This window comes from Dendropsophus ebraccatus, chromosome 15 (assembly GCF_027789765.1).
Source record: "Dendropsophus ebraccatus isolate aDenEbr1 chromosome 15, aDenEbr1.pat, whole genome shotgun sequence".
Lineage (NCBI taxonomy): Eukaryota > Metazoa > Chordata > Amphibia > Anura > Hylidae > Dendropsophus > Dendropsophus ebraccatus.
This window is the reverse complement of record NC_091468.1, coordinates 23587753-23611234: the sequence shown is the minus strand read 5'-3', so window position 1 is coordinate 23611234 and position 23482 is coordinate 23587753. Positions and strand designations below refer to the sequence as shown.

General features: G+C 42.7%; 1 protein-coding gene across 2 annotated transcripts in view; it reads left to right on the top strand.

Annotated features, from left to right (window-relative positions):
• The window catches only part of CDC42BPA (CDC42 binding protein kinase alpha), a 128314-nt gene that overhangs the window by 48589 nt on the left and 56243 nt on the right, over positions 1-23482 (top strand). Inside the window, exons 4-8 of one of the 2 annotated variants that reach the window (XM_069955100.1) lie at positions 6256-6351; positions 10266-10414; positions 21821-21914; positions 22396-22434; positions 22850-23050. In XM_069955100.1, coding sequence (XP_069811201.1) covers positions 6256-6351; positions 10266-10414; positions 21821-21914; positions 22396-22434; positions 22850-23050 — 579 coding nt within the window. The remainder of the gene's footprint in view (positions 1-6255; positions 6352-10265; positions 10415-21820; positions 21915-22395; positions 22435-22849; positions 23051-23482) is intronic. The other variant, XM_069955101.1, reaches the window with a different exon arrangement.

The following is a 23482-nucleotide window of genomic DNA, read 5'->3' as shown; positions in this document are numbered from 1 at the left end:
GGTGGCCACTGACTGGCACGGTGTGGACTTAGTGTAGGGACCCATGTGTATCAGATACCGGCACGAGGTACATGGGGCAGTGTGGCTTGATCAATTCATACACAAAATTCTGATGTGTTTTTTATTTAGCCTAGGGGCACTAGTATCAGCCATAGGTGTGAGGTGCAGCACTCTGTTTCTTCCCTGAACCATAACTACTAAAATACTGCTCCTATGTACAAGAATATAACTACTATAATACTGCTCCTATATACAAGAATATAACTACTATAATACTGCTCCTATGTACAAGAATATAACTACTATTATACTGCTCCTGTATACAAGAATATAACTACTATAATACTGCCCCCTATGTTTAATAATATAACCACTGTCCTGTAGTTCCTCCTCCCTGTGATAACTATGATGCAGTTGCTTTCTGTCACTGATATTGCGGGGGTCCTCAGATATTGGGGGAGGGGGTGCCCGTTCTTTGTCACTCAGCTGTTGGTGGTGTGGGCGGTGAAGGTCAGTGTCTCTGTAGTGAAAGGCAATCCGGAAGGCCAGAGTTTTCCATTGTACGCCCACGGGGTAGCGGCAACTGCACAAATATTACTCCAGTCCCTTTGTAGGGAGTAAGGAGCCGGCCCCCGGGATGAGGGAGAGGTCGTCTTGTGTCTATTTATAATTATTGGGGGGGCAGATCTGCTGAATACAGACATTTTAGAGTTTTACGTATCTTACACCCTTTCATCGCTGGAGTCGTCCCTGGGCCGGCCTGTCTGCGCCATTCTCTGTCCTCTGCTCCCATGTGGCCTCGTATGAGGTTGTAAAGTGCAAATATTTTCCTGTTTAGTTGAAACGTGTGAAATTGTACTTTTTTTTTTTTTTGCTGATTGAGATATCAGTGCAGTGTATCCAGCAACACAAGATTGGGGTATTAGATTGTAAGGGTAGTATTATATGGCCCGATATTATCTTGTAAACAAGTAAACAACTCGTATACTGGGCCTATTACACGGCCCGATAATCGTTTAACAAGGGCTGCATGGACATCGTTACCCTTGCTAAATTGGCATCCATTACCTTGACCAATCCATGGTCCATGGGTCCTCTTGTGGTCTGCTTCTCCCCGGGTCCCGCGCGCTGCAGCTTCAGAGCGGCCTGTCTTAGCTGACAGGCCGCTCAGCCAATCACTGTCCCGGCCAGTGATTGGCTGAGTGGCCTGTCAGCTAAGACAGGCTGCTCTGAAGCTGTAGCATGCGGGACCCAGGGAGAAGCACAGCGCAGGAGGAGCCGTGGACCATGGATAGTTAATGTATTTCCTTTTCATATCGTCAGCCACTGGCCGTGCACCGCTATTACACGTAGCGGTGCGCGGTGCGCGGTCGAAAAATTATCGGTCCGAACCTATATCAACGATCATCGGCTGATTGTTATGTTTATTACACGGAACAATAATCGGGCGGATAGGGCCAATTCGGCCGATTATCGTTCTGTGTAATAGTACACTAAGCTGTGCTGGCGAGGGTGCCCTAAACCATGCTAGTTAGCCTATAGTTGCATGTCCCCCAACCTGTGGCTCTCCATCTACCTCTTCCATCACGGTTACGTCTTCACTATACTTTTGGCTTTCTAGTTATGAACCAGGAAGAGCAGGATGATCAGTCACCTATGTCCAACACTGATGCAGAAGTAACATGTTCTTCCATTACCTGTCTCTCTATTCAGAGGTAGAGGACCTTGGCTTTCCAGCTGTTGCAAAACTACAACTCCTATCGTGCCTAGACAGCCAAAGCTTTAGCTCTATATCACCAACCCTGTAATTGATTTATTGCAGAACATGACTGTATCCCCTCTGACTGCGGTTATGTCAGTGTTCACTGCAGTGCCAGTATTCTATTCATGAACCAGGAAGATCAGGATGGGTGCACACCACCTATATAGTACATTGTATACTCTTCTTTAGGACACAAATGTGAAGATTGCATTTGTGTTGGCTTAGACTTGTAGTTCCACAATTGCATTGCAGGTGTCTCCAGACTGATCCATTAAAAGACCTGAGGGAAAAGCAAGTGCCGCCGCCAGGAAAACATTCTGGTCTCTTAACCGGACTCTTTCCCAGGGCACAATATGTGATCAACAAACTTCTCCATGGCAGCAAAGTCCGGTCCAAGACGTCTTCCTGAGATAAGATAGTGATGGTGATTGGAGCCCGTACTTTGTATCTGGTTTCTTTAGAACTGGAAAGGGGAATGGATAGAACTACAATTCCCATCATGCCTGGACAGCCAAAGTTTCTAAGCATTATACCCATTATAAAACATCTGATAATCTGGAACTTGTTTGGAACAGTCTGGATTATTGGAGTTTACTTTATTATTATTATTATTATTATTATTATTATTATTATTATTATTATTATTATTATTATTATTATGTTTATGCAAACCACCGCCCCCTAATAGCGGGAAACTTCTACTGTGTTACCATCTGGGAACCCCGGGACATAACCACAAAATAACTTCCCCTATATCTGCAGTGTGTCCTGCCAGGAAATGTAAATTCTTGTATCGTCCTATTCTGACAATTCTGACTGTTCTGACATATCGTCCTATTCTGACAATTCGGACTGTACTGTATATATTGTACATAGGGGGCAGTACTATAGTAGTTATATTCTTGTACATAGGAGCAGTATTATAGTAGTTATAGTCTTGTATATAGGAGGCAGTATTATAGTAGTTATATTCTTGTATATAGCAGCAGTATTATAGTAGTTATATTCTTGTATATAGGGAGCAGTATTATAGTAGTTATATTCTTGTATATAGGGGCAGTATTGTAGTAGTTATATTCTTGTATATAAGAGCAGTATTATAGTAGTTATATTCTTGTATATAGGAGCAGTATTATAGTACTTATATCCTTGTATATAGGAGCAGTATTATAGTAGTTATATCCTTGTATATAGGAGCAGTATTATAGTAGTTATGATTGGTATCCGGTACAGCTAGCCCGCACTGCATACAAACAATCCCTTAGTGGAAAAATGTGTGGAGCGTGGTATGTGTCCTCAATAGAGACAACTGGGTGCTCAGATGAAAAAGTAGATGCAAAATGGTAAAAGGAGAAAGTCCAGCACTCACCGATAAGCGTCTTGTCAACTTTATTACATAGAAGGTATCGCAGGGAGGGGATGGTGGATCAGTGTAGGTGCAGGCGCATCACCTTGGATAGCTATTTTGGGACTCCTCCCTTCCTCTGGACCTGGCTAGAGGAAGGCAGGAGTCCCGAAGTAGCTATTCCAGGTGATGCGCCTGCACCTACACTGATCCACCATCCCCTCCCTGCGATACCTTCTATGTAATAAAGTTGAGAAGACGCTTATCGGTGAGTGCTGGACTTTCTCCTTTTATCATTATAGTAGTTATATTCTTGTACATAGGAGCAGTATTATAGTAGTTATATTCCTGTATATAGGAACAGTATTATAGTAGTTATAGTCTTGTACATCGGAGCAGTATTATAGAAGTTATATTCTTTTATATAGGAGCAGTATTATAGTAGTTATATGCTTGTACATAGGGGGCAGTATTATGGTAGTTATAGTCTTGTATATAGGAACAGTATTATAGTAGTTATATTCTTGTACATCGGCGCAGTATTATAGAAGTTATATTCTTGTATATAGGAGCAGTATTATAGTAGTTATATGCTTGTACATAGGGGGCAGTATTATAGTAGTTATATTCTTGTATATAGGAGCAGTATTATAGTAGTTATATTCTTGTATATAGGAGCCGTAGTATAGTTGCAGTATTATAGTTATGTTCTTGTATATAGGCAGGGGGCAGTATTATAGTAGTTATAGTCCTGTACTTAGTGGGCAGTATTATTCTATATTGTATTTTTTACATTCTGTGGAATGATAAAAATAAACATTTATAATAGTCCTGTTTAATCACAACTTATACTGTAGAATAAAACCTTCTCCATATAGTTTTGCTCTCCTCACTGCACCATCTCTCTTTATTTTAGCCATGTCTTGACTTCCCCTTTTCAGTTCAGTTCCTTTAGCCCAAATCACAAATTTTCCGAAATATCAGAGATCTTTTGTGTTCCTTTTCATTGGTTTCTTACTTTGCCTTTGTCTCTGCTTGCACTTGATGGTAGTTTTATACCCCCTGTTCCTTGGTTTTTCACAGGTTAGTTTTTGCTGTTTTTGCTGGCGGTATTTACATGGCGACTTTCAAAGTAAAATAAACCTTCTGTTTCTTTAGAAATCAAGAAAAAAATTCTCTCCTCCGCCTGTCCCTATTACGGACGAATTTGCCAAGAAAAACCTTGTAGAAATGTAGCTGCTCTCAGCTGAGAGGTTAAGAGTTCCTGCACAAATTCCAGGCGCTTTTGTAATTTTCCTTCTAGCGCTCGGTACACAAGGGTTCTGGCACCGCTCACTGGTTTAGAAAAGTTCTATTTTTGAGATGTCAGATTCTAGCAAAACAGATTATTTGTGACAGTCTTCTTCTATCCATCCTTTTAAAGGTCGTCATCTTAGGGCCCTATTCAACCGGACGATTATCGTTTGCATAATCGTTAACGATTAACGATCTCAAATGACCGCTATTGCAAAAGACCTGAAAACGTTCACTCATTTCCATGGAACGATAATCGTTACTTATGATCGTAATTGCGATGGTTTTTCTTCACTATTGCGTTCGTATCTATTGCGAACGACGATTTGCGAACGGTTTGCGAGCGAGCAACGATAAAAATAGGTCCAGGTCTTATAAAGCGATCAACGATTTCTCGTTCGGTCTTTAATCGTTAACTGCATTTCAACCGAACGATTATTGTTTAGATTCAAACGATTTAACGATAATCGTCCTGTGGAATAGGGCCCTTACTCTTTTTTTTTTTTTTTTCCTGCAGTCCTTTCTGGCATCATTCTTTTCTCCATTGAACATTGTCCAAATCACCATTCCCATCCAAGTCAACATAAAGCCACAAGTCATGTTGGGTGTAGATCAGGGATCCGAAACCTGTGACCCTTCACCTATTGCAAAACTACAATTGCCATCATACCTGGGCAGCCAAATCTTTAGCTTTGTCATAGTCATAGGATACAAATCACCACCTATATCAATGTCTTGTGACCCAAATAATCACTGTACAAGATCTATATTCTGTCTGTATGTTATGTACTTATGTGTGTAGATATTGATGTAGATGGTGATTATTGCTCCAGTTTCCATAATCGCTAGGTGTCAACCACATGTAACCCTGTAATTCTTAGATGACCCAGAGCGGGTGACTTTATAAAATCCATATGTTGTAATAGGTAATACATCTGGTTTGTCTGTATGGTCTAGACACCCTGACTCCTCTGTACACATGCATAGATGGCTCAGAGGAGTGTGCATGGAGAATAAGCTGGGGCCATACACCTCCCCAATGGATTGGCCTCTGTGACATCTAACATGTGAAGATTCTGGTCATTGCCCATACACATTTGATGGTCGATACTGCTGAAATTGGAGGATTCAGCAGATACTTTTCTGACATGTATAAGCCAAAACTAAAAGCGTTGACAAAAGAGCCCATCTCACCTGGGGATCTGGCATGCCCCAACATTGCATTGATAGACAACCCACTGCTTTTTAGAGTAATGGTGTAATTCTTCATTTCACCTGTGGTGTCACTGTAGGAAAATTTGAGCACTCACAGTTCATCTATGCTCCAAAGATCACTGTGATCATGTTATCACTCCTTTATATTCCTTAGGAGCACAGTAAGAACTTGGGTATAGACTGTGCTTAAGGTCAGGGCCAGTGCAGCACAGTATTAGTTTCTATGAACCTGGAATTGAGGATGAAAAGAAATAAAGTTTAAAAATTGTCGACCTTCAAAACAAAACTGTAAGGTTACCAGATGCCTCAGAAAATTACTGCGAAAATTCTGCTTAACCCTGAAATTGGGAGAAAATCATGTATTACAAGTCTGAATATTACAGTTCTGCCGATAGCTGCTAGAAACAGTCAGTAAGTTTGATGTTTGGCAGCCCCAATAGGCTTAGCAGATGAATATATAGAATTTGAAGACAATTTCCAGAATGCAAATCATCAAATGACAAAAGAAGAATTCTGGTTGATTTCAGCTCTGAAGCCTGCAGAATTGTGAATGCAGCTTTGGAGTATAATAACAGACTTTTTATGCACATTGATATTGTTTTGTGGACAGCCCCTTACTCTGCCTCTTTCTGCCCCTTAGACAGCCTGTTTCCGGGAAGAGAGAGACGTGCTGGTGAACGGTGACTGTCAGTGGATCACTACCCTGCACTACGCCTTCCAGGATGACAACTACTTGGTGAGTTCTTGTGTTAGGCAGGGCTGTGGAGTCGGAGTCGGAGCTAGTTTTGGCTGGAGTCGGAGTTGGAGTAGGAAAAAAAAAATGTTTCGGCTCCAGCTTTAAAAAAATCTTTGAAAAATGTAGAATTGAATTTTAATATGGATTTTACAAGTTTTGCTCATGAATATATATTATGAGCAACATTCTAATAGGACACTGGCCTGTTTACTAGGGGGGTCATGGAAAAGTTGTTGATCACTATTTGGCAGTTTGTTTCTGAGCTGGAAGAGTCCATTGTGTGGGGGGAGATCTGTGCTGTTCTCTTCCTGGATGCTGGGTGACTGTATATGAGCAGCAGTGTAATATGAAGATATCCTGTGTAATATAGAGGAGGAGGAGGAGAAGACATTAGTAGTGTAGCTGTAACCTCTGTCCTCAGTGTGGTGTTTTTTCTCTGGGACAAGATTGTGTGTTTTTCTTCAGTGTTCTATGGCTGCAGCTGTGTGTGTGTGTGTGCGTGCTACGGCTGCAGTAGGCTGTGTGTGTGCTATGACTATAGCAGGCTGTGTGTGTGTGCGCTATGGCTGCAGCAAGCTTTGTGTGTGTGTGCACACTATGGCTGCAGCAGGCTGTGTGTGTGTGCACACTATGGCTGCAGCAGGCTGTGTGTATGTGCGCTATGGCTGCAGCTGTGTGCGTGTTATGGCTGCAGTAAGCTGTGTGTGTGCTATGACTACAGCAGGCTTGTGTGTGTGCTATGGCTGCAGCAGGCTGTGTGTATGTGTGCTATGGCTGCAGCAGGCTGTGTGTGTGTGCGCACACTATGGCTGCAGCAGGCTGTGTGTGTGTGTGCGCACACTATGGCTGCAGCAGGCTGTGTGTGTGTGCACACTATGGCTGCAGCAGGCTGTGTGTGTGTGTGTGTGCACACTACGGCTGCAGCAGGCTGTGTGTATGTGTGCTATGACCGCAGCAGGCTGTGTGTGTGTGGTGTGCTCTTTGGCTGCAGCAAGCTGTGTGTGTGCTTTTGCTGCAGCAGGCTGTGTGTGTGTGAGTGTGTGTGCGCTATGGCTGCAGCAGGCTCTGTGTGTGTGTGTGTGTGTGTGTGTGTGTGTGTGTGTACAATTGCGTGCCCCCACAGTGACCTTCTATATCACTGTGTGACCTCTATATCACTATGTGTGACCCCCTGTATATTACTATGGCTGACCTCTATATCACAGGGATCTGGCATTGTTAGCAGTGTTTCTTTAAGTATGGTGAATATTTAGTTAGAAACATAAAAGACTGTCAGCAGGAAAAGACCACCTGCTCCATCTAGTATAGTTGTGAGTAGTTCAGGACATGGAGCTGGAGACTGGCTGCATCCACTGCACACACAGGAGAATCTGCTTTATATGCAGTATTCCTTTATTCCCTCAGAAGTCGCCCCAGGATCGTGTAGAACATTAGGGAGAAGCTGCTGAGACAAGATTGCAGGATGTTGTGCTATGCAGGACAGATATTTCTCCTCTCCGTGCTTACTCACTCCTCCCCTCCCCTCTCTATAGAGCATAATGGACTCCTGCTTCTTCTGAAGTCAGGGGGGAGCTAGGAAAACAGCTTTTTCAGTACAGAAGGAAACTCTTTTTATAAATAAAAACCTATTACAGAGTTTCTTAAAATCGCTTGTACTATAGAAATTTATTGTTTTCAGAAAAATTACATTGAAATGACAGTTGCGCTTTAATAGAAAACCAATGAAATTCACAATGCAGCTTTAGATGTAAGGAAACTATAATGGCTTCCTTACTTCCGTACTATGCTGCCTTACTTACGGCTTCCTTCTTTACATTGCATGTTCAATCATTGATCACCTTTGTAAACTAGGCTGATTCCACTCACTCATCTTTAAAGTTCTTAAAAATTGCAAAAGTTGCTGCTGATATTTCCATAGTGTGAACCTGCCCTTAAAGGGCACCTGTCATGAAAAATACCCTTTTGACATTTATCAGGCAAAAATTATAGATCACAGCGGGTCTTACGGCTGAGACGTGCTGTGAGAGATAACTGGGGAGAGCTCAACAGCAGCGCCATTCGCTTCCTCATAGACTTATATTGTCAGAATTGGCCGTTAGGGAGATGCGTCTGAGCAATGGACGGCGCAGTTCAATATCAATATTTTGATAATATGATCAAAAGGTATTTTTCATGACATCCTAACCTGATCTGTGCAGCGGTAGTGAGGGGATGGCTGGAGCCTCGGGGAGGGTCTGGGCCTCGGGTGGGATTTCACAGCTGCTTAAGTCATAGATCCGTCCCTGTAATTCTGATGTAAGTGCGCTAAATCCTTCCTAAATCCCTGTGAAAACAACTTATACAGAGCTAATGAAAACCCAAATGTGACCGGAGTGTTAACAGGGCAAGATCTGCGGCGAAAGATGGAAAAACCCTGCACACTCAGCGCCCCGGCCAGGCCTGGCTCCCGAAATATATATGATATTAGATGTTATATTATACGGCAGGGCTTAGGGCTTGCATCACTTTCCATTTATAACCAGGATCCGTCACTCTATCCTTGTGGAATCTCGGATTTGCTTTATATACTTGCCCACTTCGATTAACATTCTGCTCTATACCTTGGTCCTATAGGCCTTTAGTATATCCGATCTCCAGGCAACAATCAAAATTATACAATTTTTGCCCTTAAAGGGACACTGTCACCCCCTTTTTGCATTCTGACATCTCTACACAGGTGTAAAAGGTAAATTTAGCAGTTTTCATACCTTATTTTATATCCTACGTCATGGTGCTTGTTCAAGTAAAAAGTGATATTTTATCATCTGCAGATTGTGCTAAGTGGGCAGGGCTTCACGACAACAGCACCACCCTCTAGGTCGGGCGTCGAGGGGGCGGAACCTATGTGCCGATGTCACGGAAGGGTGGGGCCAACGGTGGTGCTGTGGGAGGGGCTAAGTGCCGGTTCTGCAGTGAAGCACCGCCCGCTTAGCACAATCTGCAGTTGATAAAAGATTACTTTTTACTTTAACAAGCACAAAGACGTATGATATAAAATAAGGTATGAAAACTGCTAAATTTACCCATTACACCTGTGTAGAAAAGTCATAATGCAAAAAGGGGGTGACAGTGTCACTTTAACTGAAAAGCATCAGTCGAGGTCTGTTACAGTCTCCTTTGTATAATCTGCATGGTTGTCACCCACAAAGGGGTGAGCAGGGAAGAAACAGCTGTGGTCAGGTGGTTTACCAACCATAGGGGTGACACTGCACCAGTCTGATCAGTCACCCACATCCCACATTGATGCAGTCATACTTGTTATAGCCCCTCCTTGGAAACAGTCAGCACGGTGCTGATCTGCACATCCCCGAGTGCTTCCCATTATGGGAGATGTCGTTTTTGGATTTGAATACACATTGTGGGGAGGTTTTAGGAAAGCTGGATTTGCTTATATCAACTAATCAGAATGGTTATTTTGTTTACAAGACGGGCATTTATCATTAATGATTCTGATTTAGCAGTTTAAAAGGTCTAAGGTTTAAAAGGAGCGCAGGAGAAGACCTGCAACGTGGTTAGTTAAAGTATGATAACGATGTCCCTGCAGCCCTCGCTAAACGATTATCAGTCCGTGTAATAGGCCCAGTACACGAGCGCCGATCTAGCAGGTCGGTGCTCGTTTACATTATTCATCGGGCCCCCATCGGCCTGTGGAATAGAACCCTAAAGCAGATGGACTATACAGACACCAAGCGAGCAGGCGCCCTACAAAGTCATAACATCCCATAGTTTCACAGCACAAATAAGAATGCAGCTCTGGAGGTGATGAGTAAAAGATATGATGTGAATGAAGTACCATAGAGAATAAATCGGACATGTTTACTGACCGTATCAATGATTTGTTTTCTCACTTTATTTTGTACTTCCTTTTCCCCCAGTACTTGGTTATGGACTATTATGTCGGAGGAGACCTCCTCACTTTACTCAGTAAGTTTGAGGATCGGCTACCGGAGGATATGGCGCGATTCTACTTGGCTGAAATGGTCATGGCTATTGACTCTGTCCACCAGCTTCACTATGTCCACAGGTAAGGGACTCTTCAAAGGGCCTGATCTTGCCTTTGAAGGCTGTCGCTTTAAAAACCTGGAAAAAGTGTACCAAGCTTGTTCTCTTTCAGCTCTGTGCCCCGTGACCTAGATAGACTCCTGATTGTCATGATCATCGGCTGATCGTTCTCTCTATTCCACCAAACAATAATCGGCCGATTCGGCCGATTATCGCTTTGTGGAATAGGCCCCTATGTGTATGGGACCATCTTGGCCATGCACACAGATAGCATAAGAAAACCACTCAGCCGCGCACTTTTCTCCTTCTAGTGATCGGACTCAATGTGAGCGTTGTTTTCATCCCCATCCGCATCAATATCTATGTCCTCATTGTAAGCCAGTGCCAGTTTTGTATATGTGTGAATATTGATGCGCCCCAGCCTTACATAAACATAGAGCAAAATTTCACCAGTTATACCCCTCCGCCCTGGTACCTGGCTGTGTTACCTTCTATTAGTTGGGACTGGTTTGGAGTTGAGCGTGAGACGATATGTGTTGCCGTCATCTCTGGTGTCTGCTTCTCGTGCTGCAGCAGGAAATATTTGGCGTATTGCATATATCATTTACATGCGTGAAGCATCTGTATAAAATAAGTTGAGTATTTGTATGGGCCGTATAATGGGAGAAGATGACTACAAACTATGCGCGTTACATAACTTCAGGGGTGTGGGGGGGGGGGGGGGGGGCACATACTGGCATGCAGTTTATAAGAACTTTATGTCCCCGGCTGTATGCACCATATTGATTTAATGTAGGCGGTATTTATTGCGGAATTCAGTATTTTTTTTTTTTCTTTTTCTCTTTCATATGTTTTATTATTATAATATAATCTATATAAAATGTTGAGTGCGTTCTTTGCTTTACTTGCTTTGCACTGATAGTGGCATTCACTAAATCTTGCTTAAGAATTCCGCTGATTCTAGAGGCAAGTAGATTGTGGGAGATTAGCTTCTAGGTCACATGTCTGACAACAGTATAGCTAAACTGTAGTCTGTTTCCAAGGCAACCAGCAAAATGTATATACGAATTGAAACATAGGCATACAATAGAAATAGAGGGCTTTACCATTCAATCAACTTTGCTCCCCTTTAAGGCGGTTCTTGTCACTAGGGCAAGAATCGTCCCGAAGTAGTGGCCCATGTACAGCGTGATTTCGCTGCGAATTCATATCGTGATTCGTGGTGGGAGTTTCTACCCTAAGGTCCCTATTACACGGATGGTTATCGTGCGAAAAATTGTTATATCGTTCAAATTTAAACAATAATCTTTCTTTGTGTATGCTGGCAACAATCGGCAAATAGTTTGTGTGTCATTTATTGCATCTTTTAAGCTGACCATTAAATCATCATTTATCATAGCAACAATTGTAACTAACGACTATCGTTCTGTGTATTATGGTTAACGATTCCAGGATGTTCCTAAAATCAATAGTTTTAAATCATTTATCGGTGAAACGAAAAATAGCTTTGTCTAATAGGACCCTTAGAGGGGAGAGAGACTACAAAGAGAGTCTCTTGCTCTGGAGGACCTGATATGTCCATGCATAGTGTAATACCAGGGAGCCGCTAGGAAACACTGCTGGGTTCCATCACTATTTACAACTAATCCTGGGGGTGGTCCCAGCAGCAGATCATCCTGTATGATATCAAAAGGCCACTCTAACAAAACAGAAATTTTTCTCAGTGAACAGTTCCTTTAATTACTCTTTATTAGTATGATGATGTTTTACATATGACTGACATATGTGATTAGGTGGTGATATAAATCTAATGGTAGGAGTATTATGTTGTCATGGTAACCAGGTACAACGAACGCCGCCAGAATATCGATTTCTTTTGACGGATTCCTCAGTTGGCTCCTGTCGGATTATGAAGAGATTCTGGCCTTTTCTTGTTCCCTCATTGAGCACATTTCCCAGATGGTTCCCCCACACTGCTCCCGATCTGCAGACTCCAGACCCGGAGTATATGAAATTATGTGGTTGTTCCGTTCGCACATTTTTACGATCGGCTTTATCCTGGATGGCAGTGAACAATCTTTGGAGAATACTCCAGGGGCTGTATGGAATTGTCATTATTTGTTATATGAAGATGAATTCTCTGCTTCTGAGCTGGGGAAAATACAAGGAATGGCATGTATAAGGCTTAGGTCAACACATTGAACCAGTAATAAAAGTTGTTGCCTCCTAACGTCCCTATCTGGTTCTCAGCTTATTCTGTATTTTATTAGCGGTTTTCTCCCGAAATTGGCTGATCATAGGTTATCCCGCTACTTAAATGCCTGCAGAAGAGCTCAGCTGCAAGTGTTTCATTTCCCTTCAGTGCCCCCACAGGTAGAAGCTAGTATTACACCGTTCTAATGTCAATCAAAGAACTGTCCATAGAGGATAGAAGTGTGTGCACAAATGCTGACATAGTGTAGTGACAATTCACCATTCACTGACAGGTCACAGTGATGGCTGAAAGTAGAACATTTGGAGGAGTTCCCCTTTAAGTTTGTGCCCTATAGAGATTAATCCCAAAATGAGTGCGCCACATATGAGGTTTAGCCAATGTGCTATCACAGCATCAGGCCAAAGCTACAGCTATCCCACCTTAACTCCTAACGTTTTCCATCTGGACTGAATACTGTTGCTTTTGTTCCTAAATTCTTTTGCATAGATTTTTGCATTTTGCGCTTTGGTTGGCGCTTGATAAATATCTGCAGCCTCCGTTTTAATTACTGCACATTGTCATGTACATTTCTCCCACCTCAGACCCAGTGTCAGACGTTTAACATAGTAATACCATACATGTAAGATGCTGACTCACACAGTGCTATCGAGTCACAGCTTCTCAAAGAGTCTTCTCCCATCTCAGTATGCTGAACATAGCTTTTGTGTCCGGACACATGCCAATACTATCCCAGTCCGCTGTCTCAGCTTCCTAGTCTTGTTTATTGCTGACTCTTCCTATTATTTTGCTAGAATACAACATTTCTTTTCAGTGAAGACTACCAACTACAGCAGTGTACTGTACAATCAGTACATCCATTCTCACCAAGAAAACTGCTATCATGCTTCCTATGTTCAAGAATATAACTACTATAATGCCTTCTATGTACAAGAATATAACTACTATAATACTACCTCCTATGTACAAGAATATAACTACAATAATACTACCTCCTATGTACAAGAATATAACTACAATAATACTGCCTCCTATGTACAAGAATATAACTACTATAATACTCCTATGTACAAGAATATAACTACTATAATACTGCTCCTATGTACAAGAATATAACTACTATAATACTGCCTCCTATATATACAAGCATATACCTACTATAATACTGCTCCTATATACAAGAATATAACTACTATAATACTGCTCCTGTATACAAGAATATAACTACTATAATGCTGCCCCCTATGTACTAGAATATAACTACTATATTACGAACATGGAGAGAAAGAAGCGCTGCACCTCACACCTATGGCTGACACTAATGCCTGTCGGCTACATTTAACAACAAACACCTGAATGTTGGTATATAATTTGATCAAACCATATTGCCTCATGTACCACGTGCAGGTCCCCTGGCCCACAGGAGTCCCTACACTAAATCAACACTGTAGGTCAGCGACCCCCAACCCCGCAAGGCAAGCCAGAGATGTGAGGTGCAGAAGCTCCTTTCTCTCCATGTTCGTATATAGCTACTATAATACTGCTCCTATGTACGAGAATATAACTACAGTGGTACCTTGGTTTAAGAGTAACTTGGACTGAGAGCGTTGTGCAAAAGCGATCACACATTTTTTCAAAATTGCTCCCTGTACTGGGTGGAAAGGCAAGTCGGGTCGAGTCATGGTCTGCATAGTGTGGTCTACAGCACTGTACTCTGACCCAGGAAGTCTCCCTCACCTTTCACATCATAGCAGATCCACTTCAGGCTGGGGCTTGCACCAGGGGACAGCACTGTGGAGGTAATCTCTTCCTAGCTGTAACCACTCTCTCCCCGGACATGTGCCCACTTATGCCCAGCTCATTCCTCAATGCTCTGTGCAGCCTCTGTCAGTCCCTGTGTTTCCTCTCCATTCCCGCTATAATGTGCCAGCACTCACACTTAGCCCTTCACACTGCTGTTTAGAAAAGTTTCTGTCTCTGTCCTCCTGCACAGCTCTGTGATTCTCATTTTCTGATTGGTCCATGCTGAACACACACCCCTTTCCCATTGCTGTCATGTGACCTCTGGCAGCAGCCCTGCTTTTCTTTTCTAGCCTATTGTACTACGCTACTGCATTATGAGTATCTGCAGGTCCATTCTTTGGTCCAAACTGCTGCTGTTTTTTTTCATTCTTATGCACTTACTATACATTATACTCCACATGCTGATTGCTATGCTCTACAGTAACTTATAATATGACTTATTCAGCTTTCTAAATATTTGTTTTACCTTTTATTTAGAATAAAAAATCATTGGAACCATTTTTCTGCATTTTAGTGGTTCCTTATGGGAAAATTTGCTTTGGTTTAAAAGTGATTTGGATTTTAAGCACGGTCCCGGAACGAATTATGCTTGTAAATCAAGGCAACACTGTATTATAATATTGTTCCTATATACAAGAATATAACTACTATAATAGTGCTCCTATATACAAGACTATAACTACTATAATACTGCCCCTATATACAAGAATATAACTACTGTAATAGTGCTCCTATATACAAGAATATAACTACTGTAATAGTGCTACTATATACAAGAATATAACTACTATAATACTGCTCCTATATACAAGAATATAACTACTGTAATAGTGCTCCTATATACAAGAATATAACTACTATAATACTGCTCCTATATACAAGAATATAAAAACTATAATACTGCCTCCTATATACAAGAATATAACTACTATAATAATGCTCCTATATACAGGAATATAACTACTATAGTACTGCTCCTATGTACAAGAATATAACTACTATAATACTGCTCCTATATACAAGAATATAACTACTATCGGGCTATGTTCACACATAGTATTTCTGTCAGTCTTTTTTTATACCAAAACCAGGAGTGAATTGAAAACACAGAAGCTGTGCAAATCTTTCCATTAAAATTTTGCCCTGTCAGTTCCACTCTTGATTTTGGGTAAAAAGACTGAGAAACGTGTAATCTGTGAGGAGATCCATCCGCATTATCCATTAATAATAATCATTGCCTTCTGACTCGTATGTAGTTGTGTTGCGGCTTGCTAAGATGGTCTTTATTAGACCATTGCCCGTTATAATTCCGTTCCCATATATCCCCTGCCCCCGCTGGCTGGTGCCATCTTGGCGGTAGTTGTGTGTTTCCGACCATTTAGGATTTTTACAGCTGCTAAATTCAGGAGCGTTATGTCAGCCATTTTATTAGGCTCCAGGATTTCAGTTTTTAACTAAACCCGGTTAATTAACATTTTTGACTCCACATTTTTTCCATCTTTCTGCAGTTTTATTACTCAGTTTTTTTATATAATTCCAGAATATAATGGGGAAAACCCTTAGAAACGGTTGTAAGGGAAAACAGTTGCCCAAAGCAACTGAGTTGATCCCAGTTGTCCTATGGAAAATGAAAGCTAGAATATGATTGGTTGCTGTAGGCAACTCATCCAATCAGACATAAGAGCTCAGGTCTGTGTGACTGCTGTGGGCTTCTCCTCCAATGTTTGTTCCTTTCATTTTTTTTTTTAGAAATGAGAGCTTATATCTTATTGGTTGCTATAGGCAACTGCTCAAATTTGGTTCCTGCTTTCATTTCCCACTAGGCCCCTGGAGACTTCTGGTTACTATGGGCAACCACTCATTTCTTTGGCACTGGGTTTTGTGAGTGTCCCTCAGTAATTAAATTGGCGTTTTCTGTGGTAAATGTAAATCTCAGACCCCATTCACACTGCTGCCAACATATGTTCAGTTTTAGTCACATGGCATGGTGTAATATGTATGACCACCAGTGTCCTCTGTGTTTACTGGACTGAAAGCCATCACTCGCTACACCCTTCTCTGTCTCTGAGGAAATTTTAAGAGTGACCCCAGATTAGAAAACATGGCTGCTTTCTTACAAAAAATAGTGCCACACCTGTCCTCAGGTTGTGTGTGGTATTACAGCTTGGCTTCATTCATTTCACTGTATCTCAGCTGCAATATCACACACCGACAAGAGTGCCACCTGTTTCAGGAAGTAAAGTTTTAAGGCTCCATCATGTCATAGATTGCAAATATTTCTGCCAATGTATAATGCAGTATATTTTCAGCAGACTCTATGACATAAAAGGATATGCTCAGGAATGTAGTCACTAGCAGACTATGTTCAGACCATGGACCTGGTGTGGGCATGTTGCGCTTTTTTTGCCAATATTGTAACCTGTTCCTCGGATATATTGGCAGAACACAATGTGAATGGAGCCTATGGGCACTTTTAGGCTATGTTCACACTACGTGAGTTACGTGTCAATCACGGCCGTTGTTGCAGATTTGCAACAAAGGCCATGATTACAAAGTAACTTACTTAGTGCTCCCCTCTATGAAATCCCGGCCAGATTGTATACACATAGTATGCACTCCGATCGGGATCCCTAGCGGCGCCGCAAGAAACTGACGTGTCAGTTTTCTGTTGCCGCTTTTTAGTGAATAGCGGCTGCAGAAAACCTGTCAGTGCTCACTATGGAGCGTCCATCTCCATTGTGAGCATTGAGGAATTTGGATGCGGGCGCACATTGATGCTCCCGCATCCAAATTCAGCAGCAGTGAAGATGATCTTCTCTGACACCGGCCGTTCCGTGACCTGGCCGGCTCATGGAACGGCTGGTGTCTCACGCCATGTAAACATGGCCTAACACAACTAGCACCTCAAACAAGCGTTGATCAAAGAGATCAGCATTCATTTGAGGCTAAATCAATCATTGCTGGTTCGCTTATGCGACCTAAATATGACGTGTTGGAAGATGTGCGCTCCCCAGCAGCACAGAGCATTTCAGGAGAGGAGCATTTTGATTTTTCAGGAGAGGAGCATTTTGATCATTTTGCACAGAGAAGTGCATTGACCTGTCCACTCATATGGTGATGTCAGTGAGGACAGGGCTGTAGTCACCATGTTTGCTATCTTTACCCATGAGCTTTTTATGTTATAGGATTACAGCTTGTGTCTAGTTTGTAGCAGCTTTGTCCTGTGGTGACCCCAGAGCTGCGCTCTCATTAACCATTTACAACCCAGACACAGTTCAGAGCCAACCTCCTATTAAGTCATCTGCCAACAAAAGCTGAGTGTCTGGAGATAAGGATGATATTAGAGTAGGTGTCACCCAGCTTTCCTAGAGCCCTGAACAGCAGATCTGCCTGGTTATACAGGGGGGTACCTTACCACATATGTACACAAATCCACTTTTCAAGACTAAAGATCTAAGAGGCCATTCATGTGTTCCGTGCATGGTCTGTAAATAGGGACGATGTGCTACTGAACAAAATTCGGAATTCCTGGCATCATCTTTCACAGTGTGTCAGTACAGTAGCGCCAAGATTTAAATTATTTTGAAGCTGCCAGCATTATGAATGAATGATGATGCCTGGAACTCCGAATTCTGTTCCGTATTACATCCGTATTTACGGACAGTGCATGGAACATATGAATCCTCCCAGGCTTCCCTATGTGTTATGGTGTTGGATTCAGAAGGTTTTATCTGCAGCCCGGCCGCTCTATGGAGTCAGGTAACTGCTCTCTGTACAACAGCTGAAAATACTTCACATTCCGCCGCTGCCTTTTCTTTAAAAACTTTGTGACAGATGGCATCAGCAGATGGCCCCCGACATTCCTAAGGAGCTTACCAGAGTCGCTCCTTTAACGGGCAGTAATGCGCCGCCGTGCCAGAGCACTCTCTAAAGCCTTGACGTGAATTAGCCGGCTGGGTTAGCAGTCTTTAGTTTTTAATCTTTGGCTCTGCGCCACAGAGCTCTGATGAGGGCGATAAGCCGGGCTGTGGACTTTGATAGTGCCAATCGCCTCTTATAGCCGCCAGTCCGGGCTAATTCTGCCCTGTACGCATAACACCACACACAGGGCAGGCGGCGACCTTCTCTTCTCCAGTGCCACTGCTGCCATTTGCAATGATGGACAGTGTAGGACCCATGAAAGTCTGTGGGCCGGTCAGAGCTAGTAAGAGGGCCAGATGTGGCCCGCAGACTGACAGTGCCCAGGTCTGCCTTAGACTGTCCTGATCGGTGTCGGAGTTCTCTATTGTTTTGGCATCCCATTCATGTTGTGGTGAGAACCCACAGACCACAGATTTCTTGCAGAAAATGGGGTCACCATGAATACATACATTCATACATACATACATACATACATACATACATGTAGGTTCCTGTACATCATGTGAACTACCCTTGCTTTTACACCTTGCTATGTTTCATTGTGACGAGTCCACAAAGTAGTTAAATGCACAGGATATGGATCTACAGTAAAAAGCCTTATTTTTTCCTCTTGAAACAGCTCCACACCTGTCCACAGGTTGTATGTGGTATTGCAGCTTGGCTTTACTCACATGAATGGAATTGATGTAGAATACTAAGTGCAACCCATGCTCTGGTGTGATACTGTTACTGGAAGAAGGTAACCATGTAATTCTTTTTCTGGACATCCCCTTTAAGGATACAATAAACTTTCCTATACAAGGGTTGCCTCATCAAAGTTTCCATATATCTTATTGGGACCTCATATAAGGGCCTCCCCCACTTGGTTGACCTATCCCATCCATGTATTTCACATAGATCACCATTCATTTGAGTTTCTATGTTGTAATAGTACATTCCCTCTGCAGTAACCACTGCAGTGCAGAACATCGCATCATTCATGGTTGCAGAGCCAGATCTGCAGCGCTGAGCATATCGCCGGCTCAGCTACATGTCAGGAAGGGCTTGTCATGATCGGACGCCTTCGGGTTACAGCAGACTCTATTAGCTTCATACAGTCGCTCAGGCTTAATAGACAGGCACAGACTCTGTTCTCTTGTCTTCTATATGTAGATCCTTTTTGTCTTTAGACTGAATTATATGCAGAGCTGTCAACATAGAGATGGCATTAACTAAAGATCTGTAGAGGTCTTCACATAGGCCTCTGCATTAAATGTCTACATAGGTCTCTGCACAGGTCTTCGTTTAGGCCTGGTCTCTACATAGGTCTGGTCTCTTCATACCATGAATAGGTGTCACTCTCTGTATAGGTCTCTCACAGAATGTTTAGGACATTCCTGAAAAAGAGAAGGCCTCCTGATACTACTCCTTTTTCCCGCAGCGTGCAGTCCCCATCCTTCCTCGGAGTTTAGGGGGTCAGGTCTACAACCTGTATTTGTTTAGGGGTTTGATCTGGGGTCTGTATTAGGTTAGGGAGTCTAGTATGTAGTCTGTAACTGGTAAGGGGTCTTGTCTGCAGTCTGTTACTTTAAGTGATCTTTGGAGACCCCATCTTGGATCTGTATTTGTTGTGGGGATCGTTTTGAGGTCTTTCTTTGTTAAGCGCATCTTGCATGGAGACTTGTAATTTATAGGATCTTGTCTAAGGTCTTTGTGTTAAGGGGTCTAGTCCAGAGTCTTTATTACTATAACTTAATGGGTCCCATCAGGGGCTAGTGTGGGGGTCAATATTGATTTAAACAGTCTGATCTGGGGTCTGTATTTGTTTAAGGATCTGCTTTGGAGTTTGTATAGTTTTTAGGGTCTTGTCTGGCAATGGTTTATATAAAGTTCTTGGGTCTATATGTGTAAAGTTGTTTGCTTTGGAGTCTGTATATGTTTAGAGCGTCTGGTCTTGTGTCCCTATTTTGAGGTCTGATCTGGTGGCTTTTTGGAGATGCCCTATATATAAGTGGGTGATGCATATGTCACAAAGCTGTGTTCTGGGACTAGAGAGTAGTTCATTGATGACTTGAGATGAGCAAACCGGGTTCGAGTCGATCCGAACCCGAACGTTCAGTATTTGATTAGCGGGGGCTGCTGAACTTGGATAAAGCTCTAAGGTTGTCTGGAAAACATGGATACAGCCAATGACTATATCCATGATTTCCACATAGCCTTAGGGCTTTATCCAAGTTCAGCAGCCACCGCTAATCAAATGCCGAAAGTTCGGGTTCGGATCAACTCGAGCATGGTCCAGGTTCGCTCATCTCTATTCATGACATGAGGGCGGGAGGCTCTAGTTGCTTCTTTTCCTAGTTGGCTTTCTATATAACTAGTAGAGCTGCAGGCTGGGCCATAGCTGAGTGTTAAAAGTCTCAGTGCCGTTATCCAGCAACGATAACTATGACAATGGATGACTATATGGATGCTTGTCAGTCTCTATCTGTATAAATAACCTCATAAGTGTTTTTTTTTTCCTCCTCATAAGTCTGGCTGGTTATAAATACCCCATGTTTTTTTAGGAGCACAGTCAAGATTATGATTTCCATGCCGTCTGCTGGGAGCGGTGACATGTTCCACCCCTGGAATCACAGCCACCGGCCAAAGTCTTTACCACGTCACATCCTTTTTTTTTTCCATGTTGGAAGTCAGATATTTTATGGAAAGGATTGTCCTTTTATCAGCATGTGGTTCCCATAGTAAAGAGATGCATGGCCTTTAATACTGATTATATGGGAAGCGCAGATAAAGTGCTTTTGATGTCATTTAAAGGGAACCACTCCCCTGGCCTTTAAAAAGAACAAAGAATAAAGCTGCCTCTATAGCGCCACCTATTGGCAGCTGCCTGGAACTAAATAGTAAAAATTGCATCCCTGCACCAGTGACTCCCAGAGCTGCCATCACAGTTCTGCAGTTCTGAAATCTGGTTCTAGTATGTCTTATCTTCATCTCATGGTACAATACATATTGGATTCGGTGCAGTCACTTGTGCTATAGCAGAGCAGAGTTGGTCATTTGGCTTACCTCAACTTAACATGACAGCATAACTTTACTTAGGACTGCAGGTAATCCTAATGGCATAGAGCTATTGGACACCATTATCTCCGCTCTTTATAATGTCACTTTATAATTCTATATACATTTTCTATCTCTGTATTTTGATCTGTTCCTGCTTCTCCCATGCGTGAGATCAGGAAAACATGGCTTTTTTTTTTTTTTTTGTACAGGAACCACCACTCATTGCATTTGGTATTTCCTCTCAGTTCTATTGAAGCCAATGAAACAGAGTTGTAATACCACACACAACCTTAGGACAGGGGTGGCACTGTTTTTAGAAATAAGCAGCTATTTTTTTTTTCTAATCCTGTACATCTCCTTTAAACCGAGAGAGGTCTACCCTTTGGAGTAATGCCTTCACACAATGTCCTCTGTCATGCAGTCATGTCATGTTCTTTTCTTCTCCCCCTCCAGAGACATAAAGCCGGACAACATCTTGCTGGATATGAATGGCCACATTCGCCTGGCGGATTTTGGCTCCTGCCTGAAGCTGATGGAGGACGGAACGGTGAGTGGTCACCATGTTAGTAGCTGCAGATGAGAAAGAGAAATGAGACGGGTGTAATGTATTCATGATTCCTTACATGTGGCATTGAAGGGGTTATCCTAAGATTGGATAGGTGAAAAGTATCTGATCAGTCAGGTTTTATCACTGTGACTCCCCCTGATCATAAGAATAAGGGTCTGTGAACAGAGTCAAGGTCAGACCTGCATCTATGGGGCTGATGGAGAGCACAGCTCAACTACCTCCATCAGTCTCATAGCTTTGGAGCGTCTGATCAATGCCTCATCCAAATGAACAGGACCCCTGTTGTCGTGATTGGTGGGGGTCTTAGTGGTGGAAGCCTCCAGCGACCAGACACTCATCCCCTACCCTGTTGAGTGCTGCTGGAGACAAAATCACTTTAAGGGATCCTGACCATCACCTTTGTCTATGGTGTAGTTTGTACAGAAGTTTTCATTAACAATTATTTATTCTACTTTGCTAGGACCTTGTGGCTTTTTGTCCAGTTATCCAATCCAATGATGTTAGTATTATGGTTGTCTTTACTTTGCTTGTTTTAGTCTCTCATGGTCAACTTAAAATTATAAAAGTAATAGAATAAAAAAAGTCACATGATAGGAAGCAGATTTAGTGGAGACAGCTGTCTGATGTGAGAGGTCCAGGACTAGGGGTACGAGCAGATGGCGCATGGCTCATAGGGGCACCTGAGTTTGCTCCACCGCATCCGCCTTTGCACACTGAGCACATTAGGTTCACACTGGAGGATGTCCGTCTGCTCAGATGCTTTTGCACGGATGTTGTGCCTTATGTCTGCGCTTCCAGAATGCACCAACGCAGAGGTAAAAGGTCAGGATGAAGCACAGCATTGCTTTCCTGTTAGGAGTTGTCCTCCCTTCGGTTCTGTCACCTTGTGTACTAACACGTCTTCCTCTCTCTAGGTGCAGTCGTCGGTGGCTGTCGGAACTCCGGACTATATCTCTCCTGAAATTCTCCAGGCGATGGAAGACGGGAAGGGGAAGTATGGACCGGAGTGTGACTGGTGGTCCCTTGGGGTCTGCATGTATGAGATGCTCTATGGTGAAACGCCATTCTATGCAGAGTCCTTAGTGGAGACTTATGGGAAGATCATGAACCACAAAGTGAGTGCACTAAGTTGTTATAGTTATGTACAGGTCATGGGGGAATTTGTGATTTGTTCATGTGATGTCACCCAGCTCTCCTAGGCTTCTGAGTTGCAGATCTGCCAGGGTGGGATAAAAAACTGCATAGAATTAATGTTCAAGATTTAAAAGGGTTATCCAGGATTAGAAAAAGCACAACTACTTTCTTGCTAAAACAAGAACCACCCCTGTGCTCGGGTCGTGTGTGATGTAACCGTTCAGCTCCATTCAATAGAACTAAGCTGCAATACCCAAACTGAGGACAACAGAGGTGCTGTTTCTGGAAGAGAGCGGCCATGTTTTTCAAATCTTAGATATCCCCTTTAAGGTTGTACTAAAGTTGTAGCTGCAATGGTGGCCATTTAGTTATCATTCAGCTTTCCTGGAAGCTGATGTAAGTGTGATGTAGAG